Source organism: Alternaria burnsii, assembly GCF_013036055.1.
Source record: "Alternaria burnsii strain CBS107.38 chromosome Unknown 705, whole genome shotgun sequence".
Lineage (NCBI taxonomy): Eukaryota > Fungi > Ascomycota > Dothideomycetes > Pleosporales > Pleosporaceae > Alternaria > Alternaria burnsii.
Genome location: NW_024066107.1, coordinates 2,189,300 through 2,202,920, shown reverse-complemented (window position 1 = coordinate 2,202,920; position 13,621 = coordinate 2,189,300). Strand labels below are relative to the sequence as shown.

Genomic DNA, 13,621 nt, shown 5'->3' with positions numbered 1-13,621 from the left:
GTCCAACGCTCACTGAGAGATCGACTGGCACATCAATCATGCTGCTCCTAGTGCGAGGCATGCCCGCCCTGTGTGCCCAACTCGGAAGCAAGTTCACTGCCCTTCTTGAATGTACCGTCGGGGTTGCGCTGCAAGTAACAGGTTAGTTACGGATTCTTCAACTGATCGTGAAAACAACTTACTCCGCTGTCGTTGCTCGATGTCTCAGCACCGGATTGATTAGATCCGTGCGAAGCATGCCCGCCTTGCGCGCCAAGCTGTAAAGGTGAGAGTACCAAGTCAGTGTATGTATTACATCCATTTCGTATGGTCACAACGAACTTTACTAGCGACCTCAGAGCCCTTGGTGAAGGTGCCGTCTGGGTTGCGGCCCGCCTCACTGCTGTTCGAGGTAGTGTCTGTAGCACCATGGGAAGCATGACCACCCTGTGCACCCAACTCGGAAGCAAGCTCACTACCCTTCTTAAAGGTACCGTCAGGATTACGGTCAGCATTGTCACTGCCGCCAGTAGAAGTAGACTTGACAAAAGTCAGTTTCTGTACACGAGTGTGCATGTGCTTGGTCCAGCTTACGTCGTTGTTGGCAGAGCCGTGAGAAGCATGACCGCCCTTGGCGGCAATCTCTTTCAGCTCATCTTTTGGCAAGTTCGCAAAGTTGGAAGGATTGGAAGAAGCCATTGTTGAGGTTGTGATCGCCTAGTGTTTATTTGAAGCGAGGAGTTTTACTTGTTGTGAAGACGGGTAACAAATGGGTATGGGGTGATGAAGATGGAGAAATACCAAGCACGTCTGTTTGTATCGCTCTTTTTGTACGCGCTCCTGTTTGCATCCCTAGGCAACACCACGTCACAAATGCGGGCAGCAAACCTGCATGAGGCTACAGTGTCCACCTTCAGGCATGCCGGCGCAGATCAAACATCGGTGCATATCTGATTTGCCAGAAAAACGGTCATCGTGATGGGCAAGCCACTGTAGCCTGCTGGTATCCTTGTGCGGTGCCGAGGATGGTGTCAGGACGAGCTGTGATGTCATTTCACGTGATCAGACGCGTCGCGCGTACTCACGTGCACTTGAAACACGCGGCGGCCAATCAGGGGGTTCGGTGGAAATGACTAGCTGTCTTCGACGTCACGTTTGACGCGAATGTCTGAGGCTGGGAGTGGCCCTGTAAATGGCCGCAATACTGACACGACTATTCGATTCCCCTACCATTATCGTCGCTACTCCGCGCTTCCCTTCAGAGCACATACTCCACATCGGTTGACATTGCAATTATGAGTCTAAAGCGTAAAGCAGCGGCTGCGGCTACCGACGCGTCCAAGAAGCCTAAGCAGAATGGCAGCATCACCGCCTTCTTCGGCGCGCCAAAACCCAACCCCAACGCGCCAGCCAAACAGAGCGCTGCTGCAGCAAAGTTCGACAAAGACGCATGGGTCGCCAAACTCACAGACGAGCAGAAAGAGCTGCTGCAACTTGAGCTAGACACATTACATGAGAGCTGGCTGCCGCACGTCAAGGATGTGCTACTTACTCCTCAATTTCTCGAGTTGAAGAGGTTCTTGAAGAAAGAGCTAAATAGCGGAAAGACGGTATACCCACCGATGCAGGATGTCTACTCATGGTACGATCTCCCACGTCTTCTAATTGAAGCTTCCCCAATTAAATAGGAGACTAATCGTCAATAGGTCGCGGCATACACCTCTCAATACCGTCAAAGTCGTCATCACAGGTCAAGACCCATACCACGGTCCTAATCAAGCCCACGGTCTCTGCTTCTCCATCCGCCCACCGAACCCTGCGCCCCCGTCGCTTCAGAACATCTACAAAGCCCTGAAGAAAGAGTACCCAGACTACCAGCCACCGCCAAACAGAGGCGGTCTTCTAACGCCATGGGCTGATCGTGGTGTTTTGCTCATCAACACTTGTCTCACTGTCCGTCGTGGCGAGGCAAATTCACACTCAGGCAAAGGCTGGGAGCTGCTCATGCAAAAGGTCATCGACACTGTTGCAAAGGTACGGACAAACGGTGTTGTCTTTTTGGCTTGGGGCTCGCCGGCCCAACAGAGGACCAAGGGTATTCCGGTCGATAAACACCTCGTGTTGAAAAGTGTACATCCAAGCCCGCTGAGTGCCGCGAGGGGTTTTGTAAGTTCTGCGATCCGCCTTGGTGCAGCTAAGATACTAACAAGATGCAGTTCGATGCCGGTCATTTCAGGAAGTGCAATGAATGGTTAGAGCAACGCTATGGCAAAGATGGCGGCATTGACTGGGACCTGAATGTTGATGCCGAAAAGGCAAAAGTTGATGCCCCAAAAACCAGCGTCGATACCGAAAAGGCCAGCGTCGATGCCGAGAAGACGAGTGTCGATGTCGAGAAGACTAGTGGTGACGTCGAAAAGAGTAGTGTTGATGGCGAAAAGACCGAGCTATAGCTGATTGATTTTTGTGTTTGAGCTTCTCAGAACCTTGGGGGTGGCGCACGGCGTTACTCGATAACCTCTGCTTTTGGAGTCTTTATCCAGAGTTGGGCAGCCAAAGAGCAGATGTGGGAGTGTGACTAAGCTTACTGTAAAGACAACAACCATTTCGGAGCATGATTTCAATTTTAATACCCTGACCTCAGCCTTCTGTTCTCCCTGAAGCCCAGAACATACCTCTCTTCACCTGTCCCACGAACCAACTGTCCTCGTACGCTTCATCGAAATGCCCTAGCGCCGTAAAGAACACTCTTCCGCCTTCGATTTCCTGACACCACTAAACGTAAGTGTACTAAGTCAGTATGCGTCTCACACGCAGTTTCGTACAGGGACATTGCTTACAGCTAAAGGGTGGTCAGCTCCATGCTTCCCCCCGCTAAACGTTTCCGGATCTCCTCTCAGTAAGATCTGCAGGTTCTTGTTCTCCCTAGGATGCGTGTGGAAGTTATACCATTCGTCCTTCCAGCCCTCGCGCCCACCACAGCATCTCATGATCTGGTGTTCCTGAGAAGCCTTTTCAGGAAGGATAGTGCCGGCTTCGGGGTCAGGATGCATATCGAAACTCGCACCGATCAATTTCGTATAGCATTCATTTCCTTGCATAGCTGCGGCCGCACCGTGGATAGCCACGATACCGCCCCCATTTCGCACCCAGATCTTCAATGCATCCAGTTCTGGGGGAGTGAATATTGCGTCACCAATATTTTGAAGGAGGACGATGACGTGATATTGGGTTAGCGAGGACGACGTAAACAATGAGGCATCTTCACTAGCCGTGACATTGAAGAATTTTGCATCGTTGGCCAATTTGTGGAACATACGTATTCCGGCTGGGATGGAATCGTGGCGGTACCCGGTAGTCTTACTGAAGACGAGGACATTCAAGGGTGTAGTGCTAGCCATGTTGATGGTGCTATCCTGGCGTGTTTGTGGCAATCCACCTAGGATATCTGTTTATTCCGAAGAGTTGTACTTACGCAAGAGCAGGCGGTGGTTGCTGGCAAAGGTATATGTTACAGAGCAAGCATACTGAATTAGGCTGATATGATATTAAACCCGGTATATGACGTCATGTATACCAACACTCTTGTAGAAGTTGACGACAGTTGTGTTACTCGTGTTGAGATGCTCAGCTATGTGGGGTTGGACGTCTTCAGTGATTACGAGACTAAGATCTTGTTCAGGAGCCCGTCTGGAAGTATGAACTCTCTGTACATTGCAGACACCAAGGGTGCAAGGAAACTTTGTTCAATCTTGAGATTACACAGAGAACGGCAGTAAAGACAATCATAAGCATAGACTGAAACAAAGAGCGAAGCGTTTGCATCTTATTCATCTCAATACTGGAATGCGTACAAGGCAAGCTATGGTGTCGAGAGCAGCTTGTCAACACCATAGTAAAGCAGGTAGTATATGCCACTGGTGCTGGAACTTTGCAATGGTCACAGTCAAGTGCCGTTGGTTTCAACCGGAACCCTGCAAGCAAACACATAAAGATGGGTCAGCGTTTCTAGCTCAGCTTTCGAGTAGCGACGGACGGTGATACTTCACGGTGCAGCCAACGGGTGTTGTCATTACGCGAACTTGATGATGTATGAAGTGTCGACTTCGCGGATTGCGAGTAGCCATGTCAGCTGGGAGAAAGAGATGCGTTGCTCGTTCCAACCTTGGAAGGTTCACCCTTTTCTCGAAGACCAGGGCAGGCACACCTCGCTCAGTCCTGCCAACGGTAGATACCGCGGTGGGGTGGATATCTTGCCACCTACTGTTAACAGGCCTTAATCCGTTCGTTTAGTGTGATCACAGAGTCCGCCTCCACACAAGTGTGGTGTTTTGGCGATCGCAACTAGGTAGGTCAAAGTGTCTCGGGCGAATTACAGGGGCCGGCCCGCATGCCAAGTCTCCCCATCAACAGTAACTTCCTTTTCAGGACAGGCTTGCTTTAACAACAATACTTCCACACCAACCATTTACTATCTCGCATATCACACCCACGGCGGCAATATAAACGGAAGCTTGGTAATGCTTGGCAGAGGGCCCACGCGGGAGATTACCACCGCTGTACACCATGGTCGATCTCACCTTTAGTCGCCTGTGTTGATCATGGCTAGATCATATCGCTGTCCGTCGGTGTCTTACTGGACGGCAAGCATGATAGGTATTGTGTAGCCCCCCATTCAGGATTATAACCGTAGTGAAGCCACAAGAAGATCATTCGGGAGTGACCGTAAGCATGAAAGCAGAGGCAAGGGGCTCGTTCCTCACCAGCTGCAGATTGCCTCAAAGTCGTCTCCCAAACAAGTCTCAAGAGTATCTTCTCACTCGATCCCGATGCCATGAGGAATTCAGAAACAGTGTCATGTGAAAGCAGCCACTAGCGGCCAAACTCGCCAGAATACCTCCTAGGGCCGGAGACACCACTATACACTATCGATGGTAAGATAGCGTGCTACAACAGCTTCCCGTTTCGCGTTGGACACGAGGTCTTTAGGTATCCATAATTATACAGCAGATAAGCAGCGTTTTGGCGGATGACTTGCATGAAGAGTACTAGGCTATAGAGGGAAATTGTAACTTCAACGGTACCAATCACCGCTCCGCCCAGCCTTTTCCATTCTGCATGTGGAAGGACCATCGGCTTTCCCCTGTTCTAGTGGTCTTGGTATTTCCAGCTCACCTGAACTACAGGACGACAAGGTGGCGAGGCTGGTGTACACATCCAAACCAAATACACAGACCTGTAGAAGAACGGATTGAGTACAAATAGGAGGCGGTTCGCCTCTCGTTCTTAGGCCAGTCCTTACCAGAGACCAGCAGTCCTTCGCTTCCACCTCCAGTCCCGCCATCGTCTCAGCCAACTTCATTCAAGATGCAGATCAAAGACCTCCTCACCGTTCTCGCGATACCCGCCGTGGTTCTCTCAGCAGCTATCCCCCAGGATCCCACTGAGATTCCCGACTGGGAGAATGGTAGCCAGGAGGACATTGTTGGTGGATCAGCCGCAGCCGCTGGCGAATTCCCCTTCATTGTCTCCCTCCAGCGCAGTGGAAGCCACTTCTGTGGTGGAACACTTCTCAACGCCAACACTGTCCTCACTGCTGCTCACTGCGCGGTCGGACAAACAGCATCCAGCCTCACCATTCGCGCTGGCTCTTTGGTGAGAATCCATCTTTTGTTTATTTTCAGCATGCTTCAAAGTCCTCCTTCAGTATCGAAGTGAATATATGCAACTTCTCGCAAACCCATGGAAAAAAAGAAACATCAAGGCTAACAGGCTGTTTTCAGAGCCGTACCTCAGGTGGCGTTACCGCCCGCGTTTCTTCCATCAAGGTCAACCCCGGCTACACCGCATCTACCTACAACGGTGACCTTGCTATCATGAAGCTCGCCACCTCTATCCCAACGAGCTCCACTATCTCGTACGCTGTGCTTCCCGCATCGGGATCTGATCCTGTCGCCGGAACTACCCTTACCGTCGCTGGCTGGTAAGTTTGACTGTCTCCTTCCGGTGCATACAAGATCCACCCATCTTCGAAGACAGTCTTCTGCACCAAGTATATCTGTCCGCCAATGCATGGCTAACTTTCAATTCAGGGGTACTACTTCGTCAGGCGGTCAATCGCTCCCCACCAACCTCCTCAAGGTTGACGTACCTGTTGTCTCTCGCAGCTCTTGCCAGGCCTCTTACGGCACATCGGCCGTCACCACTCAGATGTTCTGCGCTGGTCTGACCCAGGGTGGTAAGGATTCTTGCCAGGGTGACTCTGGCGGCCCTATTGTCAACAAGTCCACCAAGGTCCTTGTCGGTGCTGTTTCCTGGGGTGAGGGCTGCGCTGCCCCCAACGCACCTGGTGTCTACGCCAACATTGGTCAGGCTACGCTCCGTAGCTTCGTGGCTGCCAACTTGTAAGGTCTCGACACCTACCAAAGATAGGGGTAGGAGGGAAGCTGGAAATAGTAGTGATAATTGGGACGGAGCCTGAAGTGATGGTCAATGACGGACTTGGATAGTTTTCACAAAATGGACATCGTTCACTACACGCCTTTTACCCTCTTGATTAAACACTTAAGGATCAGCAACAACATATAAGTCTGCCTTTGCCCGTCTTCTTCTTAGAGTGGTAAGCGATGCAAGAAAACCCACCAGATCGCCCATAAAATATGCTCACAATGCGTCCGGCGCAGTCAAGCCAAGGAGATGCAGGCCGGGTTCTTTGGGATGTACGCCGATAAACAATGTGTAAGCAAATGCAAGTAATTCTAGTCTCTGCTCTCTGTAGAAAACAAAGATACAGGTCTGCCACTGTACTACATTGACTCAAATATCTTTGCGTAAGAACGCTACTCAAAGCTTGTTTACAGACGTCGGGATAGAAATCAGCCTGCAGGAGGTGGGATACATTGAACTGTGCTGTGTTACCCACCGGCTGTCTTCACAACTTGAACTGTGTCTAAGTCTCTTGTCTACTCGATTCGTGTATCCATGTCGATGCGTGAAATACACACTTTCGGTCGTTTTACTCGGAGGGAGAGAAAGGCGGGGAAATGCCTAGCCAGCAACACATAGAAGGGTCCGAGGTCGGGCCAACTGATCTAACGCTTCTTGGAACGACAGGCGTCATCACCTCTCTCCTAATCTACTTTATGCGCCTTTATCCTCGATAGCTACATCGTAAGGCCCCAAATTTGTGACACTATGGCTTCGCGACTCCTTGAACTCCCACGGGAGATCCGAGATCTTATCTATGATTATGTCCTTGTACGCGATGATATTCCGGTCCAATGTGCAGCCATCCTATCGGAAGTCGCAGCTAGCCGTAGCCCTGGGATTTGTAGACAGCTCGACAAGAACTACCCGTTGAGACGCATACGCGCCACGCGCCGCATTTGGTACATACCTCGCTTCGATATTGGTCTGACCTCCGCGGCGAACGATTCAGGGGAATTGAGGAACATCCAAATGACGTACCAACTGGGAATGCCATCAGATATGCCGTCCAGCCACAGGATAGAAATTCGGCTGTTGCAAACATGCCGACAAATTTACCACGAAGCTAGGAAGTCCTTCTACGGAAAAAATCTGTTTAGCTTTACAGCAGACTTTAGCGTCCCGACTGCGTTCGCGTTCCTGTGCGACAGGCCTGCCACATCCCTGAAGCTTATCTCGTCAATCAAGCTTGGTTTGGTGGAGGCGAGCAATTTGAGAGGCACTATAGGAGCTCATTATCCTGTGCTTCGCAGGTCAACAGACTCGCTGGTGTTGCAATTCGCTTACAACCACTTCACGGATCTTTGTACTCTACTATCCACTTCGCGCATGGATTTGCGGCGGCTACATCTTAGCATCAGCAGTTTACATCAACGATATGACGTAGCTCCTTCTTTGGTCAAAGAATGTTTGTCTTGGGAAGCAGAAAAGACCGATGGACCGCGACCATGGATCGCTTCCTGGATTGACCCTTTGACGAAGGTGGGAAGTCTTGAACACCTCAACATACGTTGGGTTTTTGATCGACCACGGCTTTGTAGAGTGGCAGACACGATCTCTCATATGCGGTGTCAAATGCTTGCAGACACTCGAAGCACGCTAGCTGATCGGCCAGGCGCATCCGATGCATCCAGACTTGATTACCAACTGCACTATCGAGTCGCCATACAAGATGTCATCTCCGTTAGTTATGAGGTATCTAAGAAGGACTTGGACAGTCACAGGTCGGCTGGTGATGATCTTCAATCCAGTGGAGAAGAGTTGATGACTGTGTGGCGGCGACAAGTGCGAGAAATATTCGAGGCTTCCAGATGTTTATAGCCTTATCGTTGTATATCAACCAGTCACGAGCGAGGAGGGTAGATTGTACCGCCGCAGTCCAAACTGAAGGAAAGCCGTTGAATTTAGTTGCTGTCAACAACAGAAGCGCCCACAGGTAGTGTGTGCGCCTGTATTGACAGTGAACAGCATGCGATCTATCTTGCGGCTGGAAGATCTGCGTCCGATCGGAGTAAGGCGATCTGGGGTTCCGAAAAGAAACAAGGTGCAGCTTTTGCTCTTTGTGCAAGGGATTCCCTAAGCCGCCTGCAATCAGGTTAGCGGTCCCACATGGTTCAACGCTGTTGGCTAGTCTCCCTGTTCCAGAGATGTGATCCCTGCAAGCTGAGTATTCGTAGGCGGCGCTTCAACATGTATAGGAAGCACGGCATCACAGAGGGATTGCTTACTGTGTCGACCGCGCCGCAAGACAATGACCACTCATAAAGTCATAGGTTCCGCGGTTTCACATCACTGCTTGCTCGGATCTGTCACCGTTGTGCTAATGCCCACATTTGTACAGCATTCTGCTTGGACGCCTTTTTTTCAATGTTCAGCCTTTCAGGGTCCAGCCTTCAGCTGATCAGCCGTTCGTTGTTTGAACCAGTTCCCCGCTGTTCAAATGCCTCTCTCACTTCTTCCTCCCCCTTTCCAACGGCTATGATGGCATATAACCTCGTTGATCCTGTGTCAAACAAGACACTTATCGCGTTGATAGCACTGATCACCCATTCTATTGTTCACCGTGGCGAGTGGGATAACACCTTCCATATAGTCATCGGCATCTGGGTCATCCTTTTTGGAAGTGTTGCATGTTTCGAATATATAGCCGCTACGAGTGCCAGGAATGTGAGCATTGCAATCGAGCTCGCAGCAAGGACAGCTTCGCTCTATTTCGCCATCCTGGTGGCCAGTATACTGCTACATAGAGGGTTGTATCATCGCTTGCGAAAGGTAAGCATTTGAGAATATCAGCAAAGTATTTCTTGTTGATACTTTTAGATCCCAGGGCCTTTTTTTGCACGATTCTCGAAATCGTACGGCATTATCGCCGGTGTTCTTTCTACCAATTTTCAATACTTCAAATGGCTTGAGTCTTTACACAAACACTATGGAGTGGATGTCATCAGAACTGGTCCTCGGGGTGAGTCTTGGAAGTACAAATTCATGTGAAACATACACTGACTTCGTATATCTACCTTGGTAGAGGTCACTATCTACTGTGCGGATGCAATTGCTTTGGTCCATGGACCCACTTCCAAGTGCAGCAAAAGTACTATTTACTCAACCACAGGTAAGTGGTGCCTGTACGAGATGCATGCGAGACGTACACTGACTTCGTATCCCCAAATCTGCAGGGGAAGTTGCAGGCCGGGCTCTTCACTTCACAACGAACAAGGACGAACACCGACAAAGGCGCAAGGTCTGGGACCGTGCGTTCAATGCTAAAGCCCTCCGCGAGTACGAGCCTCGTTTGAACCGGCATGCACTTGCTCTCATATTGAGACTCAAAGAGCAAGCCACATTACCCTCAGTGCGAATTACAAACTGGGTAAACTTTTACAGCTTTGATGTAATGGGCGATATCGGCTTCAACCGCAGCTTTGGCATGGTGGAGTCGGGTGAAGAAGCTCATGTTATCAAGCTGTTGCACGATAGTCAGGCACCATTGAGTGTCCTTGCACATATTAGTTGGGCTATGCGCCTCATCGCACGAACACCAATTGGATCCCAGGCTCTCTTTGAGCACATGGACTGGAGCGCTAAAGTTCTTGAAGAGCGAAAGAAGGTAGGCGGCTCCAAACCAGCACTTTCGTCTCAGTTGTATCTACTCACAAATGACAGAATACTCCTAAAGAAAAAGACGTCTTCTCTTGTTTGCTAAATCCGAATGAGGACCAGGTAACCCCTGAAATGAACGCTGACTCACGACTTCTTATCATAGCTGGCAGGTAAGTGACTTGTGTAGATCTCTCACGGCCTCCGCGTAGCTTGATTCATTTCTCGATACTAACATGAGAATTAGTGATACTGTCTCTGCGACGCTATCTTACCTGTTGTATGAGTTGTGTAAGAATCTCACAGTTCAAGCCAAACTTCGCGCTACTATTGATACGATTAAACCGGAGAAAGCGCATCTCGACGTCGAAGATGTTGCTGAATGTGCATATCTAGATGGGGTTATCAACGAGACTTTACGCCTACACCCTGCTACTCCATCTGGCCCTCAGCGTGAGACGCCGCCCGAAGGTCTCACTCTACCTGACAGCACGTACATACCTGGCAAGGTCAACGTCTGGATTCCTATCTATAGTTTGCAACGCGATCCACGCTACTGGATGGATCCTCTTTCCTTCATGCCTGAGCGATGGACTGATGAGAGGCCCGATGCCACTATTGAGAAACGCGCTTTTCTACCCTTCCTTACTGGACCTTGTGAGTGATATGCCTGTACAGACTGTATCTAAGACATACACTGATTTTTTACACCTATATTTAGATAACTGCATCGGCCAGAAGCTGGCCATGATGGAGTTACGTAGTGTTACGGCTAACTTAGTTCGATCATTCGAAATCACCTTTGCGGATGGTGAAAATGGAAGCACTATCGAGAACGAGAGTCGAGACTGCTTTACGATGACTGTAGGAAAGTTGGATGTCAGACTCAAGCCACGGTATGAAGATTAGAAAGGTCATTGCTTCAGCGTTCGGTTTCAACTATCTCTTTGTGCTGGCATTCGGTGACAGTGGCTTTGGGAACAGTATATGTTTGCAGAGCTGAGCGGGTCAGGTGTCATCTGCAACCAGTTCCATCTTTAGTCTCAAGGTAGTAGCTTCCCCTAATTATATCTGTCCTTCGTGCAATCTTGTTGTATACCAGTATATCCCGATAAACACGGCATGCTTCGACATGTTTCACCATCTCTTCGCATACCTGCATCTGCCGCTTTCCCTCCAGTGTATGGCGGAGAAAAAGAGTGTCGAGCATTTGCGTTGAAATCTGTTGAAGAGAGGCAGCAGGACAAGAGTACTAGGGAATAGGACAGGAGATAGCGTAGTTCTCCAGTGAAGGTTAGGCCATTCAAATTAATGTACCCTTTGTCGCAGTTACATCTCCTAGCTTGACTTAAACTTTATCTAGAGAAGGGAGCCTAATTGTCGCGTAACCTTGAATATCGTGATTGTCAGCTGGCCTTTCCCTCCCATTGCGACTGACTAAACACAAAATTCTCTTGAACGACAAAACCTGAGAATAGCGACTCGCCGGCCTCTAAAAGGCTTTCGGTTTTCGATATTAGCAATACCGCATACCGCCACAGCAATTTTATCGACCATTATTGTCACCATCCATGCCAAAATATATATCCTCCGATTTTGATTACATTTTCTCCCGCACTTTCTAGTTCTTCGTCAGATGGTGAAGGCAAAAATCAATCAGACAAACTAGTCCACAGCGCCATTCCTGGAGCAATAGTCAACAAATCTACCATGGCCAAACTCAACATTCTGCGACCATCTACCAAGATCTACAACGAACAGATACATGGTTTGTCCGCATATTTTTGGGGTACCTTTTCCAACTTCGATCCTGACGTTGTCGACCTCAATAAGGACGGCATCACTTACGAGAATGGGGATCATTACTTTGTCCTAGTTCAGTTACCACATCTCCAAACCAGTGAGGTGGTCTTTCGATGCGGGTTCTTGAACCGTGCATATGTTGGACCATATCTCGTCTACGAGTAGAATCCGCGTGTTATGGAACAGATCGGGGAGTGGGGGGCCGCTGTTTATGACGACGTTGGGAGGTGGATAAGTCATGATTGTGCGAGACGCACATGAGACATACACTGACTTTGTACCTCTGTGTTCGCAGGCTGTTCCCAGTAGTATGTTGCAGTTCATGCGTTATCTTTGTGGTGAAGTAGCAAAAGCCCTCCAATATCAAGATTTTTGTATACGCTGAAACGGGGTACGAAGTTGGGTGCAGAGAAAGTGAAAACACAACTCCTAAAGAGATCTATGATAGTATTTGGAAGGATGGAGTCAAACATCAAAATGAAGGAGGAAGAAATGGATAAAGAGGCGGAGAAGTTTATGATGGAGTTCAAGGTTTTAGAGACATGAGAGGGTACAGTTCTTTCAGTAGGAAATTGACTTTACGCAGAGCTTTGGTGGGCATGACATGGTGCAATCATGGAATGGGCAACTGAATGCAAAGACTCTGATATGTGTATTGAATCTATTGAGAATCCAGTATGTTCAAGAAGGATAAAGTATTCTGAGCCATCGCTATTCGACTCTGGCTTTTCTTTGCCTCCCATTCATCTGCTCTATCTGTAGCTTGAGCTAAAGAGTAATAGTGGTAGCAGTATAGTGAAAGACTGTGGATTAATCGTCGTCCGTGCAGATAGCGCTTACAGAAATGTCACATGCCATGGAATTCCACTCTCGCCTCTAGATATATACAGGCATTATCGTGCCTTTGGTGGACCAACTACTAACAAATCCTGCAATCAACAAAACAACCGATATAATTCTACCTATCTTTTATCTTACCATGAATACTAGATCATACCGAAAATCACTTGAACTCAAACCTCCTAAAGAGCTGCGTCGCTGGAACTATGATGAGGAGAATAGGCTCCTCTACCTTATCAGAGTAGAAGAGAAAACTTACAAAGAAGCAGCAACCAGTCTGAACCGTTCCATACAATCTGTACAACACCGTTATTCAATTATCCGACAGAGGGACGAAAGCGCTTCCATATCCTGGACTGCCGAACTCGATTCCGCAATAATTGATGGCAGACGCCGTAGGCTGACTCCCAATGAGATTGCCCAGGAGATCAACATACCGGAAAAAGCCATTCAATCTCGATGGCAAGCCCTCCGGGCCGCGAAGAAAGTCCCCGAAGACGTTCTTGCCCTTCGGCGGCGCAAACCACATCGTGATTTTACTCCCCAGGAAGACGAAACGATTTTAAATCTCTATGTAGGAGGGAATGATGATAAGGAGATAGCGGTACTTGCGGGTATCGAAGGGAAGAGTCAGACGGAGATTATGATAAGAAGACGGAAGCTGGTAGCTGAGAGTTCACCGATATATAGAAGATTGATTGAAGAACAGCTGCATGAAACGGGGAAGGCGGATCTTACTAACGAGAAGAAAGAAAAGATAGATACACTGGAATTGGCGGTGAACAGACAGAAGTATGGATGGATGGATGAAGTAGACAAGGACAACGGTCCGGCATTGGGCTAAGTAATTTATACAGGCTGCAATCTGAGTAGCTCTTGAGATAATTGGCGCAAGACCACAGACGCTCACGCTGTT

At 49.0% G+C, this 13,621-nt stretch overlaps 5 protein-coding genes across 5 annotated transcripts; 3 read left to right on the top strand and 2 right to left on the bottom strand.

Annotated features, from left to right (window-relative positions):
- Positions 1-47: 47 nt before the first annotated feature.
- Positions 48-678, bottom strand: GT037_000782 (uncharacterized protein; the record flags this gene model as incomplete). Its single annotated transcript, XM_038925829.1, has 4 exons — positions 48-128; positions 183-257; positions 322-519; positions 574-678. 4 exons carry the CDS (start codon positions 676-678, stop codon positions 48-50), a joined length of 459 nt encoding a protein of 152 aa, XP_038791685.1.
- Positions 679-1,274: 596 nt separating this feature from the next.
- On the top strand, positions 1,275-2,432 carry GT037_000781 (uracil-dna glycosylase; the record flags this gene model as incomplete). The annotated part of the gene is made up of 3 exons (XM_038925828.1): positions 1,275-1,621; positions 1,686-2,145; positions 2,196-2,432. The coding sequence occupies 3 exons, from the start codon at positions 1,275-1,277 to the stop codon at positions 2,430-2,432; spliced, it is 1,044 nt and encodes a 347-aa protein (XP_038791684.1).
- On the bottom strand, positions 2,232-3,380 carry GT037_000780 (secreted glycosyl hydrolase; the record flags this gene model as incomplete). Its single annotated transcript, XM_038925827.1, has 2 exons — positions 2,232-2,426; positions 2,820-3,380. The coding sequence occupies 2 exons, from the start codon at positions 3,378-3,380 to the stop codon at positions 2,232-2,234; spliced, it is 756 nt and encodes a 251-aa protein (XP_038791683.1).
- A 1,966-nt stretch (positions 3,381-5,346) lies between these two features.
- GT037_000779 (trypsin-domain-containing protein) lies at positions 5,347-6,387 on the top strand (the record flags this gene model as incomplete). The annotated part of the gene is made up of 3 exons (XM_038925826.1): positions 5,347-5,634; positions 5,763-5,962; positions 6,072-6,387. The coding sequence occupies 3 exons, from the start codon at positions 5,347-5,349 to the stop codon at positions 6,385-6,387; spliced, it is 804 nt and encodes a 267-aa protein (XP_038791682.1).
- Positions 6,388-7,173: 786 nt separating this feature from the next.
- Positions 7,174-13,549, top strand: GT037_000778 (cytochrome p450; the record flags this gene model as incomplete). Its single annotated transcript, XM_038925825.1, has 12 exons — positions 7,174-7,873; positions 8,891-9,237; positions 9,286-9,427; positions 9,491-9,577; positions 9,642-10,072; positions 10,129-10,235; positions 10,310-10,719; positions 10,784-10,958; positions 11,739-11,942; positions 12,161-12,173; positions 12,628-12,684; positions 12,746-13,549. The coding sequence occupies 12 exons, from the start codon at positions 7,174-7,176 to the stop codon at positions 13,547-13,549; spliced, it is 3,477 nt and encodes a 1,158-aa protein (XP_038791681.1).
- Between the last annotated feature and the right edge of the window lie 72 nt (positions 13,550-13,621).